This window comes from Aptenodytes forsteri, unplaced genomic scaffold (assembly GCF_000699145.1).
Source record: "Aptenodytes forsteri isolate BGI_AS27 unplaced genomic scaffold, ASM69914v1 Scaffold55, whole genome shotgun sequence".
NCBI classification, from domain to species: Eukaryota; Metazoa; Chordata; class Aves; order Sphenisciformes; family Spheniscidae; genus Aptenodytes; species Aptenodytes forsteri.
In genome coordinates, this window is record NW_008796063.1 from 654,292 (window position 1) to 666,946 (window position 12,655).

Genomic DNA, 12,655 nt, shown 5'->3' on the forward strand with positions numbered 1-12,655 from the left:
GCGGCCGGACTGAGGCCTGTCCCGGCGTACCGGGGCCGCCCCTCCCGGGACATTCCCCGCCCCGGCGACGGGCAGCGGTGGCGGCGCCTTCGCGAAGGCTGAGGAGATTAAGAGGTTCGTGTGGGGATCCCGCCATACCGACCGCCCCCGCTTTTCCCGAAATAAGATAGTGTAGCCGCCAGTGTCACCATCACCTGGGGGCAGTAATGTTTTTAATTCTATGTTGAGTTAGTATAGGCAGGCGGGGTTTCGCCGTGGTATTTCAGTGCTTTGTAGCGTTCAGCACTTCAGTATTGTTACCTTTTTGCTGGACTGTATGAACCAACTGAATTTAGTGTGGTCATACATTGCCAAAGTGACACTGTGGAAAAACACCCAACAACTCGTTAGTTAGTAATAATGCCAAATTGCTGGCATTAAAGTGTGATGTGAGATGTTTTTACCATGGTAAGTTTCAGCCAAAATAGATTTTTAATTGCTTGAAATTCAGAAAACAGATTTTTGAAAATTAGTATCTCCAACTAATTAACAAGAGCGTACTTAGTAGTAAATAACATACAGAGAGAAAGTTAATTGCTATTTGGTGTTTAATAGTGTCAAACTGTTCTCTATTATGCACTATGACATTTTACAGGGAATTGTGGAAATAGGTATGTTTGGGTAGAACCATTCCCCATAAAAAGTGAGATGGGGCCATTTACATTAAAATTTAAGATTACTCCTACAATTTAATATTTTCACATGTGTCAGCCTGTCTGGGTTCATTCGTCTGTTGCATGTACACATATGTGAAAATATGTATGTACATTTTTTTCCATGGAGATATGTTTAAGCGTATTTAGAGCAGCCTTATAGAAGATATCTGCCTTTTTACTGTATCAACCATATTACTTGTTTTAATTTCATTAGCAAGTCTGTTTTGAATTTGAAATACATAGCATTCTCACCTGTGAGTCTACAGTTCAAGATAATCACCTTAAAAGTGAGAAATTACATTAAGAAAATGTTTCTTGCATTAAGAAAATCAACAAAATAGCATTTGGATTTAAAAGCATTGAAATGTAAAACTTGTAAAATAACTGAATCCACACTCTAATTATCTCCTTTTTTTCTTTCCCTTCTTTTTCCAGATGTGAGTGAGGTCAGTATGATTATTTTTTATCTAATATGTAACACTCAACTTCAGTTAACAGGCTAGACTACTTTTTTGAGCCAGCATTATTAACTAATGTTAATTCCCAAGATGATCATGGAAAGATACCGATTAAATCCTGAAGGGACTGCCTGGAAAGGTACCCACCCCAATTTCTCAAGTGGGACGGCCTTTTTAAGAGACTGCCTTCATAGGTGTAAAGGCTATGAGGGGAAAGTAACGGAGCAGTGGTGTTTGGACATTATAGCTAGCAGTTTGGATTGGAGATCACTGTACTTTAAAGCCAGTCTTCCAGTCTAAATTTCGTTGCACAGAAGGATTATGAAAGAACTCAGGTGTGACTTTTTTATGCCAGTTTTGTAGGCTGTAATAGGTATAAAAATGTCAGTCTTCAACAGAATGTTCTAATGTAGTTACATGTATCTTTGCTATATAATCAACTCCTAGCCTTCATAGTAATATAAAACCATAGGGCATACTTAAATATACTGTACTGAGAAAAATTATAGTTATGTAAGAAGATGAGTCTAAGTTTGTACATTGTTTTAGTTTAAAATATTGGGAGAAATTGTATCTTCTTTTTAATTCTCTTCTTTATTTTTTTCCAGGCATCTGCAGGGCGGAAGGTAAGCATTTTTATTTTTCTTGTGTGGAAATGGAGATGATATCAGCTATTCTTAGGCAGATTAATATTTTGTTGAACATTGGATGAAAGGAAAACTGACTACATTCATTATTTCCAGTGTTCCCTGAGAATAACAGTAGCACTGAGATAAGTAGGAAGGAAAAAGGAGGGAACAATGGTGCAACATGTTAACACCAGGGTAAATTCAAATACTGGATTTAAGCTGCCTTACCCAAGGGCAGAACTAAGCCTACCAAGAACTAAACTGCATCAAAGTAGCATTCTTGTTCAATGAGAGTTCCTTTGGAAAGATTTACATGAATTGAACAGTACAGCAATATCCATACAGGTCTAAAATGCTAGATAGATTCTATTTTATTTCTAAAAGTCACTACTATTAAATTAGAGCCAGTTATTCAGTAGAGACTAAAACCAACTTTGCAAGTACTTCTGTGGACCGTGCAGTGGTACTTTTAACTGATGTAGCAGTGACAGTGACTAATCTATTTCCAGTGGCTTATTGTGGAAAAAGAGTATGCTGCCTGTGGAAAATAGCTCTCAGATCTGTATGTGCAGTCTTCTTTCCCTTCTTCATGTACACTAATTACTTTTAATGTATCTGTTTCCCTGTATCATCCTGGAAAATTTCCATGGTAACTCATTAAGTTTTATTTTCTTCCAGCAGGGCCCTAGAGGAGACAAAGGGCCACAGGGAGAAAGGGTAAGGAATTAGATTGACGTTCATTTATTTGTGACCTTTGAACAACAGTTGTTGGAAGACCAGTAGGAAAAAAAGAAATTTAGGCATTGATGTGAGATTAAATGAATGTACCTGTAGAATCTTGCATGTACAATTTCATTAAAAAGAAAACAAGTTATCTATGTACCAAATTCTGCCCCGGCAATACCTCACCAACCTAATTATGGTCATTGTGCCTGAGCAGATGTGGTTGAGTTCAGATGGCAGCCTAGGACTCCAAGTGATGTTTTGAAAAACCTTTTTCCAACTGCCCACAGTGGAAATAGTGCATGAAAATGCAGAAGGGAAAGCTGACGCATGAAGATGTAGTCTTTGAACAGTATGGTATATGGATAAGCTCTCTACATCAAACCCAAATAGACAAAGCTAGCTTATCTGTGCCTCTAAAGATGGCTTGAAAAAGCTCTCTTCTTGGCAGCTAGGCATTTGTCATCTACCTTCTATTAGTCAAAGCGGATATTGTACTGTTAAAGACTACTGTAAAAGTAACCATAAATAAGGACAGTTGAATAGTTTAATGGTAATGTTCATTCGTATTGCTGATACCTGCTTTTCTGATTTGCTTCTGCATCATTGCTGCTTTTTGTAAAGTGGTATTCTGAAATTCACATCCTTATCTGGGCAGTGTATAGTTACCGTGTCTTTTTCGTATCTTCTGAAAATGTAAATGCCATAGTACTGATAGGTAGCACTGAAGATTTCTTAGATCATAATATGCTGACAAACATAATGGGAACTATTAGGAAGAGTGTATCTGTATGGTCAACTGGATATTTGCTTTAGGCTACCACTAACTAAATTTGTTTAATGAAATTAAATACATGCTTTGTCCTGAAGGCAGCAAGCCTAATCATGCTCCTTTAGAAATCCGTAAGACTTCTATTATGGATTTCATCTAGCACTGAACTGGGTCCAAAATACAGACCAAATGAAATACCTCACCTCAATTGCCACAACGGCAAAACTTGACCAGCTTTGTGCATTGAGGATGAAAGAATGTAAGGGCAAATGTTGCTGGACTGAACACATGTAATTTCAAGCTGTTGTGAATGAAGTTATGACAGTGGTAGCAGAGTGACAGTATCAAAAAATCTGTAGAAGAGCACTGCTTTATTGTCATTGAATTTGCAATTATACCAGCAAATAGCCTAGACTGATTAAAAACTGGCCTTTGACTTACTCTGGATCTATGTTAGTTTGTACCAGTAGGGCTGACCTCTGCCAATCCTCAGCTGGTCAAATTTTAGGCTCTCACTAACAGAATCTGGCAGGCTGTGTGGGTCCACATGGGTCACTTGGGGTTCATGGGTCCAAAATTTGGTCGCTTAAAATGAAACTTCCCAATTTGGAGGTTACACTTTGGTAGCATAGATCCAATATTGCCCCCATAAATCTTCTCAAATTTGAAACTACAGTAAATATCTGATACGAGGTGTGGCAAGGCAGTGTAAATTCAGGCTATGCTTATTTTCTGAAGTTAGCCATTTATTGAAACTGCATATATAGCACTGCTGTAGTGTGTGCTGTAGGTGCCTGGTTGTTAATGAATTTATCATTTCAGAGATTTCTTTAGCCACTTCTAATGTTCACTTTATAATCCTCTTTTTGACTCTAGGGTCCACCAGGTCCACCAGGCAGAGATGGTGAAGATGGTCTACCAGGTCCTCCAGGCCCCCCTGGTCCTCCAGGTCTTGGCGGAGTAAGGCGTCCAAACTTTCTATTACTGAAACCGATAATCTGTGCTTTGTGACTAAGACTAAATGCATATGTGGTGGAAAACACTGATTTTGCATTGGAAACATTCTCTTGTGATCGGCAAGAAATTGATGGTCCCAGTTCCAGTGAAATTCTTCTTGTGATGTGTATTTTCCATGGCAAATTTGGATTCTGTATTCAACAGGGATTTATGCACAGGAGCAAATCAACCCTGTTAATTAGTATTAAAATTTATACAGCCATAATGTGTACGGATTAGGAATCAACTAAATGAAACCTGTGCTGTTAAGCAGATGGGGAAAAGAAATGGTACTTTGTGGTTGGGTTCAAGAGACAGCAACTGTATTGGAATAGGCTGAAGAAGACTACCCTTAAGCTAAACGTCCATGCTTAAAAGTCCTTCAGAATTTTAGAATATCTTCCTTTAGAATTTTTCATTTCTACCTGTATTCATGCTGCAGAACGTAAGTGGACTGTGCCACATTCACACTTTCTGCAGAAGTGTCCGTTGTATTCTCTGCAGAATGCTGGCTTTAACTCTTTGCTTGACTTTAGCTTGCACAGGGAGCATGAAGACATAGACAGTGTCATATTGATCAAGTTTAGTAAATCCTCCTGTGTGGAAGAATACTTTTTGCCTTCAATATGAATAGCAATAATTTATTTTCCTATTAGCAAACTCCAAAGTGCTTTCATTAATTTCTATTATTTTAATATGCTAATAAAACAAAACAAGCCAGAAAAGGATTTTTGATTGTGTTGCATAGAACTTTTTTCCATTTTAGTGAAGAGGGAAAATGTACTCTACAAAACTAGATGTATATTTGCCTACAAAACTTAAACTGATAAAAGATCAAAAATCCTGTGCGGTGTTTCTGAGGCTGCATGCTCCTCAGATCTCTTTGAAGCTGAAGGGCTCACCTCATCCGATAGTCAATCAGGGCTGGTACATGAATTTTACTTAAGCAATGAGGTGAAAAAATATGTATGACTTCCCTCACTGGAAATTAGGCAGAACGATTTGAGGGTTTCAAGAAAGTTTTCAATTTTAAATGACCACTGAGTTTACATTCTTAATTTTCAGTTCACACTATTGCAATGCCTCCTTATCACTACTGTGTAGATATTTGAGGCCATTGTGTGAAAGGGCCTTCCTAGTAAAATCAAGTTTTTCTGGAAACAAGTGAATAGAAATGTATTTATAACAGGGCCATGTTTACTGAGTTTTACTTACGCTGCTTTAACATACCATATAGCAAGTCAAATGACAGTTAGATGTAGAATGATAATTATCAATACTTTTTAAAGTAAACTTTTTAGTATTTTAATTTCAAACTTTTTATCACCTACAGAACTTCGCTGCTCAATATGATCCATCTAAAGCAGCTGATTTTGGCCCAGGACCTATGGTAGGTATATGATTTAGCACTTGATAACTTGCATAGATAACACGTTTAGTATTTTCCTTTGAGTCTAATCCAGCTGTATTAATGCAAAGCATAGTTTTAAAGTTAGTGTTTTGACCATATATTGAGTCAGACTGTAAACTGATCCTCTGATGTAGGACAATGTGAAGTGTTTGAAATATAGTCTTAGGACTTGAAATATAGTCTTGGGACTGTATACTTAACTTGAATATAGCACTACTGGGTCTTGTGCTTTAATTCTGTCTGTTGACCACACTTTTATGAATCAGTGAATCTCATAATCTGATGGCAGATAACACATGTACTTTGATATAGTATTACTTTACCCATATTGAGACAGAAGATTGTGTTTCAGGAATGAGATTGATTGTAAAGCTCCTCTCTAAAGCAGACATAGGTCTAGAAGTAATTCAGTATCTCAGCTCCAGTTGGTGACCATTCCTTTTCCTGTGGCTGTACAACCCTTTTGATATCCTTGGATTGTACAGGTTTAGTAGGAAATTGGTCACTACATTTGGTTCTCAACAATTGAATGTTAGTACTTGCTACTACAAGGCTATTCTGAGGAGGAATCTTTATCAGTTACTGTATACTATGGCCAGATGGACATTTAAGGAGTCTATTGCCTCTCCACATGAATTTCTAACCCTTCCTGATGTTAGCGGATATTTTCAGTGTACATAGATAGCAGAATATGGGTTAAATTCATCACACACACTGACATCACAGACAATGCATCTGATGGGTGAGCAACAGGATGAAGGCTGCCCAAGATTATTCTGGGTCAAGTGCTTGTTTCCATTCCTGAAAATAGTGTAATATTAAATGAATTTTTGAAAATACTTTGGCATCCATTTAGATACTAAATACAGGAAAATAGGAGTATCTTTATTAAAGTTCTGCCCTCAGTGTCTGACGATAAATCGGAAAATGTAGACGAGGATTTATTTGGGGTGTCACAATTTCTAAGTTCCAATTTTTGAGTCAGTTAGGGTTCATCTGACAGCAACAGCAGTAGAATCTACCAACTGTGAGGAATTTAAGTTTCATAAAGAAAATGTGAGAGATTGGGAGGATAGAAGAGGAGGGGAAAACAATTATGGAATATAATTTGTGAAGAGATTCACAGGGCTTATGCAGCACATATGATTCAGACTGTCCAGAAACAGTGATTTTTCCTAGAAGTCAAGTGCTTGTTTCCATTCCTGAAAATAGTGTAATATTAAATGAATTTTTGAAAATACTTTGGCATCCATTTAGATACTAAATACAGGAAAATAGGAGTATCTTTATTAAAGTTCTGCCCTCAGTGTCTGACGATAAATCGGAAAATGTAGACGAGGATTTATTTGGGGTGTCACAATTTCTAAGTTCCAATTTTTGAGTCAGTTAGGGTTCATCTGACAGCAACAGCAGTAGAATCTACCAACTGTGAGGAATTTAAGTTTCATAAAGAAAATGTGAGAGATTGGGAGGATAGAAGAGGAGGGAAAAACAATTATGGAATATAATTTGTGAAGAGATTCACAGGGCTTATGCAGCACATATGATTCAGACTGTCCAGAACCAGTTATTTTTCCTAGAATTACTGCATATTTTTATAGCCACAAGGTTGCTTTAGCTTCCGTAAGTAAATGCCTGTATTTAATATGCATTTTTTCCCCTTAATAAAAAGTATTCAGTCTTACAGGAAAGCTACATAAGCCATTGAAAAGTTGGCACGTGATTTTAATCTTGTAATGAGAAAATCTAAAAGACTTCCCAAGAAAGTTTTAAAACCAATTAAAAACATAGTGATTTCTGTTGAAACATCTTATAAAACATTCGTTTGGACAACAGAAGCCTAAATGAAATTTCAGTTCAAAGTTGTTTGCTTGCTTAGTAAAGCTTAAGACAACTGTTAAGAAAGTGCAGTAATTTATGGAAATTTCCTTTTTTTTCAAGAGGTATGTAAATTCTAAATTCAGTCAAGGAGAGTATGTTAGTGACTTATTTTGGAGGTGAAATGAAGAGAATTTAATCAAAAACAGAAAACAATGACATTTAAGTTGAAGTTGATCATTATTTGAAATAGATGTATATACAATATGTATAAGAGTTGTTTGATTTCTTTCCAAAATTATGTGTGAACCTCCCAGTTCGTGGTAATACTGCCATTTATATACCTTTTTTTTCCCTTCTACCTCTCTACCTTTTTAATGTTCTTTTTCTCTAACATCTCTTCTTGAAAATCATGATAAAATTGACAGGCCCAAAAATACAACTTTTCTTAATGTGTTATGACCCTCATCTTTAAACTCTGGAATTTCATGCACAGGAAGGGAGAGGGTACATAGAAGAATGAACCAGTGCACTTGCTAACAAGCTAGAATAGATTAAGAAGCCTAATGACAAGGTTCCCAGCCATAATGGTACATTCGTAATCATCTTACTGGATTCTGCGCTGGTTCATTGCCATTAGAAGACCTGTTTGCACTTGGACTGCCTCTGCAAATTGATTCAGATCTCTTAACTTCCTCTAACTTGATTTGGACATTGCACACTGAAAACTGTAATGCCTACCACTATTTTAGGAATACCACGAATTGGTGTTATAAATGAGTTTATATAATGGTGATTTTTTAAAAGATCTTGAAATTTTTCTCCCCTAGGGTTTAATGGGACCTAGAGGCCCACCTGGAACATCTGGACCCCCTGTAAGTACAGTCTCATCTCTCCTACTGACTAATTAACATTGACATACCTGTAAAATCACAAAATAGCTTGTTCAAACACTAACAAAATCTCCCTCCTCTTTTAGGGTCCTCCTGGTTTTCAAGGCGTTCCTGGTGAGCCTGGTGAACCTGGTCAAACAGTAAGTACAGGTTTCACATACAGACACTGTTAGCATTAGACATAGGACACCAAAGTAGGCTTTGTAATGCTTACGCCCGTTTCTCTTATCCATATGCATGTCCTTGAATGTTTGAATTGGATATTCCTGCTTGATCCTGTTACAGAAACAGAGCTGAACACTCAGATTCAGACTCCTTCAGATTGGAATCATAAAGTACAAAGTCAATTAGGATGGAAGGACCTTGCTTCAGTTTAGGCTCCAGCTATGCCCCAACTCAAATCAGAAACCAGTGAAAAGACTTATCTGCAGAATGATGCTTTAAGTAATCCTCAATCTATTTTTAACAGGGTCCCCAGGGTCCTCGTGGTCCCCCTGGTCCTCCAGGAAAGTCTGGCGAAGACGTAAGTGGTTATTAAATGTTTCTCATCTCTTCTGGGGCTGTGATTCAACTCTAACATTAGGTTATTGTTAAGCTAAGCATTCTATTAGCCATAATTTTTACATTGTTCTATAATATTGGATAGAATAAATAAACCCCTGAAATAATTATTTTATAGTACAAGAGATGCTGTATGTTGGAAATGTACAGAAAAATGGGTAATTTCAACACCTCTCCAAATCCATTATTTAGCTTCCTGAATACAGGAAGAGGGAAACTTGAAAGCTAACAAGCTCTCTGTAGTTATTGAAAAAGAGAAACTTTGCCAATGTCTCTTCTTTTTTTAACGGCTTATGTTGTTATTTTATAAAATGAGCTTTTCTTCTTCATGCATTTTACCGCATTTTTTAGGGTCACCCTGGCAAACCTGGAAGACCTGGTGAGAGGGGTGTCTCTGGCCCTCAGGTATGTAGCGATCTATTATGTACAATACAAAACAGTTCTCTTATCAATGAAACCTAATGACATTTCTGAATTGCACCACATTAACAGTCTAGTAATATTCGCTATATGCATTAATCAAATTTCAGTTCTTACTTTCAGGGATATCATACAGTTATGGTTTTGTTTTGTGTTTTCACGCCCCCCCCAGTAAAGCTAGTGTAATTGTAACAGAAGTGACATAGTGAGGAGTTACACAAGGAGCAGGTGAGCAGGCACCTTGGCATAGAAAGCTAAAACAGCTGTGCTATCACATGTTAATGCATGAAATTTCTGAGATTCAGAACTGGAAAATCAGGTTGATTACTGTTAGTCTTGGAACAAGTCTGGTCCTGGGACATTAGGGAATGGACTGTGTTCCTCCCTTGAGTGATCACGGCCCAAATCTACTCATTAATTTTATTGAAAGACTTATGCTTTTTCTTTCTTTTTAACTGCAGTATATAATATGAGAGACAATCATTCATGCACTGTGTGTTTTTTAGGGTGCTCGTGGTTTCCCTGGAACTCCTGGTCTGCCTGGCTTTAAGGGAATTAGGGTGAGTATATACATACTTTTTCCCTGAATAGTTAAGACTGACAACACTTCAGCATACTGAAGACCCCTGGAAATCCCCTCAGAGTTAAGAGTGCATGAACCTCTTTGAAGTTTTTAATATCTCCTGAAAGGAAAGAGTGATATTTAAAAAAAAAAAAACAACCCACGTAAGATTATATTAGGAAATAATTTTGTATGGAAAGAAGGATTTACCTTACAAGACTAAGTTTGTATATAGCCATTTGTGGGAAAATATGTATTAATATTTTTCTACTCCATACAGGGACACAATGGTCTGGATGGTCAAAAGGGACAACCTGGTACTCCTGGCAACAAGGTAAAGATGAAGTCTGAAAATGTAGGATGTAGCTCTTTCTAGCAAAAGTCATATGAAGTCCCTTCCAATCAATCTTCCATGTTGTCATTAAACGTTGCCCAGCTGCAATAATCTAGAAGTCAGTGGATCCATGTAGGACAAATACATGTACCTTAACATGCGAAATCATTCCTGGGGCCTTATTCTTGAGCCCTCAGTCAAGTTAGTACTTTCAATGAGTAAGGGCTGCAGAATTGGGCTCCTGATGATTGACTATCCAGCAGCACTTAGACTGATTTTGCTATCTCTGCTTTCCTATAGATTGTATTTTGCATTTTGGTGGGTTTTTTTACAGCACACTAAAATGAAAACATCTAATTTTTCTACAAAATTCTGCTGTGAGACACATGCTCTAGTGTAAGGCTTTCTGCTAAAAATTTGGATAGATGCAGTGCTCTTCTGAGATAAGGCTATTTGATTTTCAGTCTTTTTCCTTTTTACCTTCTTCAGATTAGTGCACCTTTGAACGCTACCCTTAAAAAAAGTTTTTAAATATGGTCTAGAAACATCTCTAGCAAACTCTTCCTCTCTTAGTTTCTTCTTCTCCCATTCTACCTCAGTGCCTTATAGCAGTGTTCTTAAAAAAAAAAATGCTACTGCAATATTGGGTTGTAGCAAATTTTAATGCTGCTGACTTCACAGGAGACTTGTATTCAAGAACTTTTAATATAACAATGAAAAGCTCAAATACTAATTCTTCCTCTTGCTTGTTTCTAAGAGCTTAGCACTACTTGCTTATAGAGTTATTAATTGTAACATAGCATTCTCCAATATCACTGCAAATTGTTAACCTTCAAAAAAAGTTTGGTAAAGAGATAGCAAACACTCAGTCTGTCCAGTTCTTGGAGATTAAAAGCAGATAAAGCAATTAAGTAAAGGAAAGAACAGTTATTAGTAAGGGTGCTAATGTGACTGGAAAACACAAGCATAATAAATCAAGGTCACTCATGATGTAACTGTGCTGAAAGCAGTGACAGAGGCAAAAACCTGTGCTGTTTGCAGCATTTAAGACTAGGTGCATGCAGATATATTCAGGATACAAGTGCTCTAGGACAAATCTTCTCACTATAGACCAGCCTAGACCAACTGCAGGCTTGTTGAGAACACTTAATACTAAAGGGAGAGGAGTCATGTTTTAATGGCTGTCACTCATATCTCAGTATTATTGGTCTTAAGTTAAAAAATACCTGAGGCAGATCCTTATTTCCAGCCATTTGACAGGAACTTTGTCACCTTAAACTAAGGCAAAAGAAAGCAGCATTCTGCTTCTGCTCTAGCTAAAAAACAGCTGCCAATTGATCTGAATTGGTAGTTGACTCTCCAGGCCCTCTCTCTTAGATGTGTGCTACATAGTAAATTTCAGAAAAAAGAAAGGGGGTAAAGAAAGCTGAGATGGGTAAGTGAAGCGACTTGCTCTGGCCCTCCTCTTCTAAGTGGATTCCATCTCGCCATGTTCCAGTATATGCAGGGACAGTCACAGCCTCTGCACCCTCAGGACTTGATGTGCTGTTATTGTATTCTGTGGTGCAAGTGCTACAGAATACAATGACAGTAGGATCCAGCAGTTGAATATCTCCCTAGATGGTGTTGTGCTATCTGTCCAAAGCATCCTTTAAGTAATTCAAGCCTGCAAACTTTCTTTTTCACAGGGAGAACCTGGTGCCCCTGGTGAAAATGGTACCCCAGGACAACCTGTAAGTATTTACTGCTGCTGTGGAAAATGATAATCTGATAGATATTCTTCAGCCAGCATTTTGGTAATTTTTTGTCATCAGTGACACTCCAGCTAGCTAGATACTGTAATGTAATAGTATGTGAATATTTAGAACAGAATTGCCTGACTGCAACACGCTTCATATAGAAACTTAGCGGAAGAAAAAAAAAATCTGTCTGCCTTTGTTCAGTGAGTAAGTATAAATGAGTTAATTTAATTTTTCTTTCAGGGTGCTCGTGGTCTCCCTGGTGAGAGAGGAAGAGTAGGTGCCCCTGGACCAGCTGTAAGTGGCTTCCCATCTGTCTGATTGTCATCATGACCAGCCACTTACTATGGCTTTCTCTGATCTTCAAATTTCTTTTCAAACTCTATTTATCATGTTCTCTCCTCACAGGGTGCTCGTGGAAGCGATGGCAGTGCTGGCCCCACCGGACCTGCTGTAAGTTTCAGTCTTGATCTTTGACAATCTGGTTCCATTAGGTCTTGTCTTCCTCTTTCTGGTTATAGAGGATTTCTTGGGCTTCCGAGAAGTTGATTGTGTGGATGTTTTTAACACAGTTCTTTGTTGCTTATCAGACCATCACAAAAAGCATTAATAAAACATAAACCCTTTGCAGACAATATCCTGAG

At 37.6% G+C, this 12,655-nt stretch overlaps 1 protein-coding gene across 2 annotated transcripts in view; it reads left to right on the forward strand.

The window, feature by feature from the left end:
- The window catches only part of COL1A2 (collagen type I alpha 2 chain), a 43,224-nt gene that overhangs the window by 1,465 nt on the left and 29,104 nt on the right, over window positions 1-12,655 (forward strand). Inside the window, exons 2-15 of one of the 2 annotated variants that reach the window (XM_009286338.1) lie at window positions 1,131-1,141; window positions 1,762-1,779; window positions 2,464-2,499; window positions 4,154-4,237; window positions 5,607-5,663; window positions 8,333-8,377; window positions 8,482-8,535; window positions 8,865-8,918; window positions 9,308-9,361; window positions 9,883-9,936; window positions 10,219-10,272; window positions 11,961-12,005; window positions 12,255-12,308; window positions 12,420-12,464. In XM_009286338.1, the coding sequence (XP_009284613.1) occupies window positions 1,131-1,141; window positions 1,762-1,779; window positions 2,464-2,499; window positions 4,154-4,237; window positions 5,607-5,663; window positions 8,333-8,377; window positions 8,482-8,535; window positions 8,865-8,918; window positions 9,308-9,361; window positions 9,883-9,936; window positions 10,219-10,272; window positions 11,961-12,005; window positions 12,255-12,308; window positions 12,420-12,464 (665 nt within the window). Of the gene's footprint in view, window positions 1-1,130; window positions 1,142-1,761; window positions 1,780-2,460; window positions 2,500-4,153; window positions 4,238-5,606; window positions 5,664-8,332; window positions 8,378-8,481; window positions 8,536-8,864; window positions 8,919-9,307; window positions 9,362-9,882; window positions 9,937-10,218; window positions 10,273-11,960; window positions 12,006-12,254; window positions 12,309-12,419; window positions 12,465-12,655 lie in introns of both variants that reach the window. The other variant, XM_009286337.1, reaches the window with a different exon arrangement.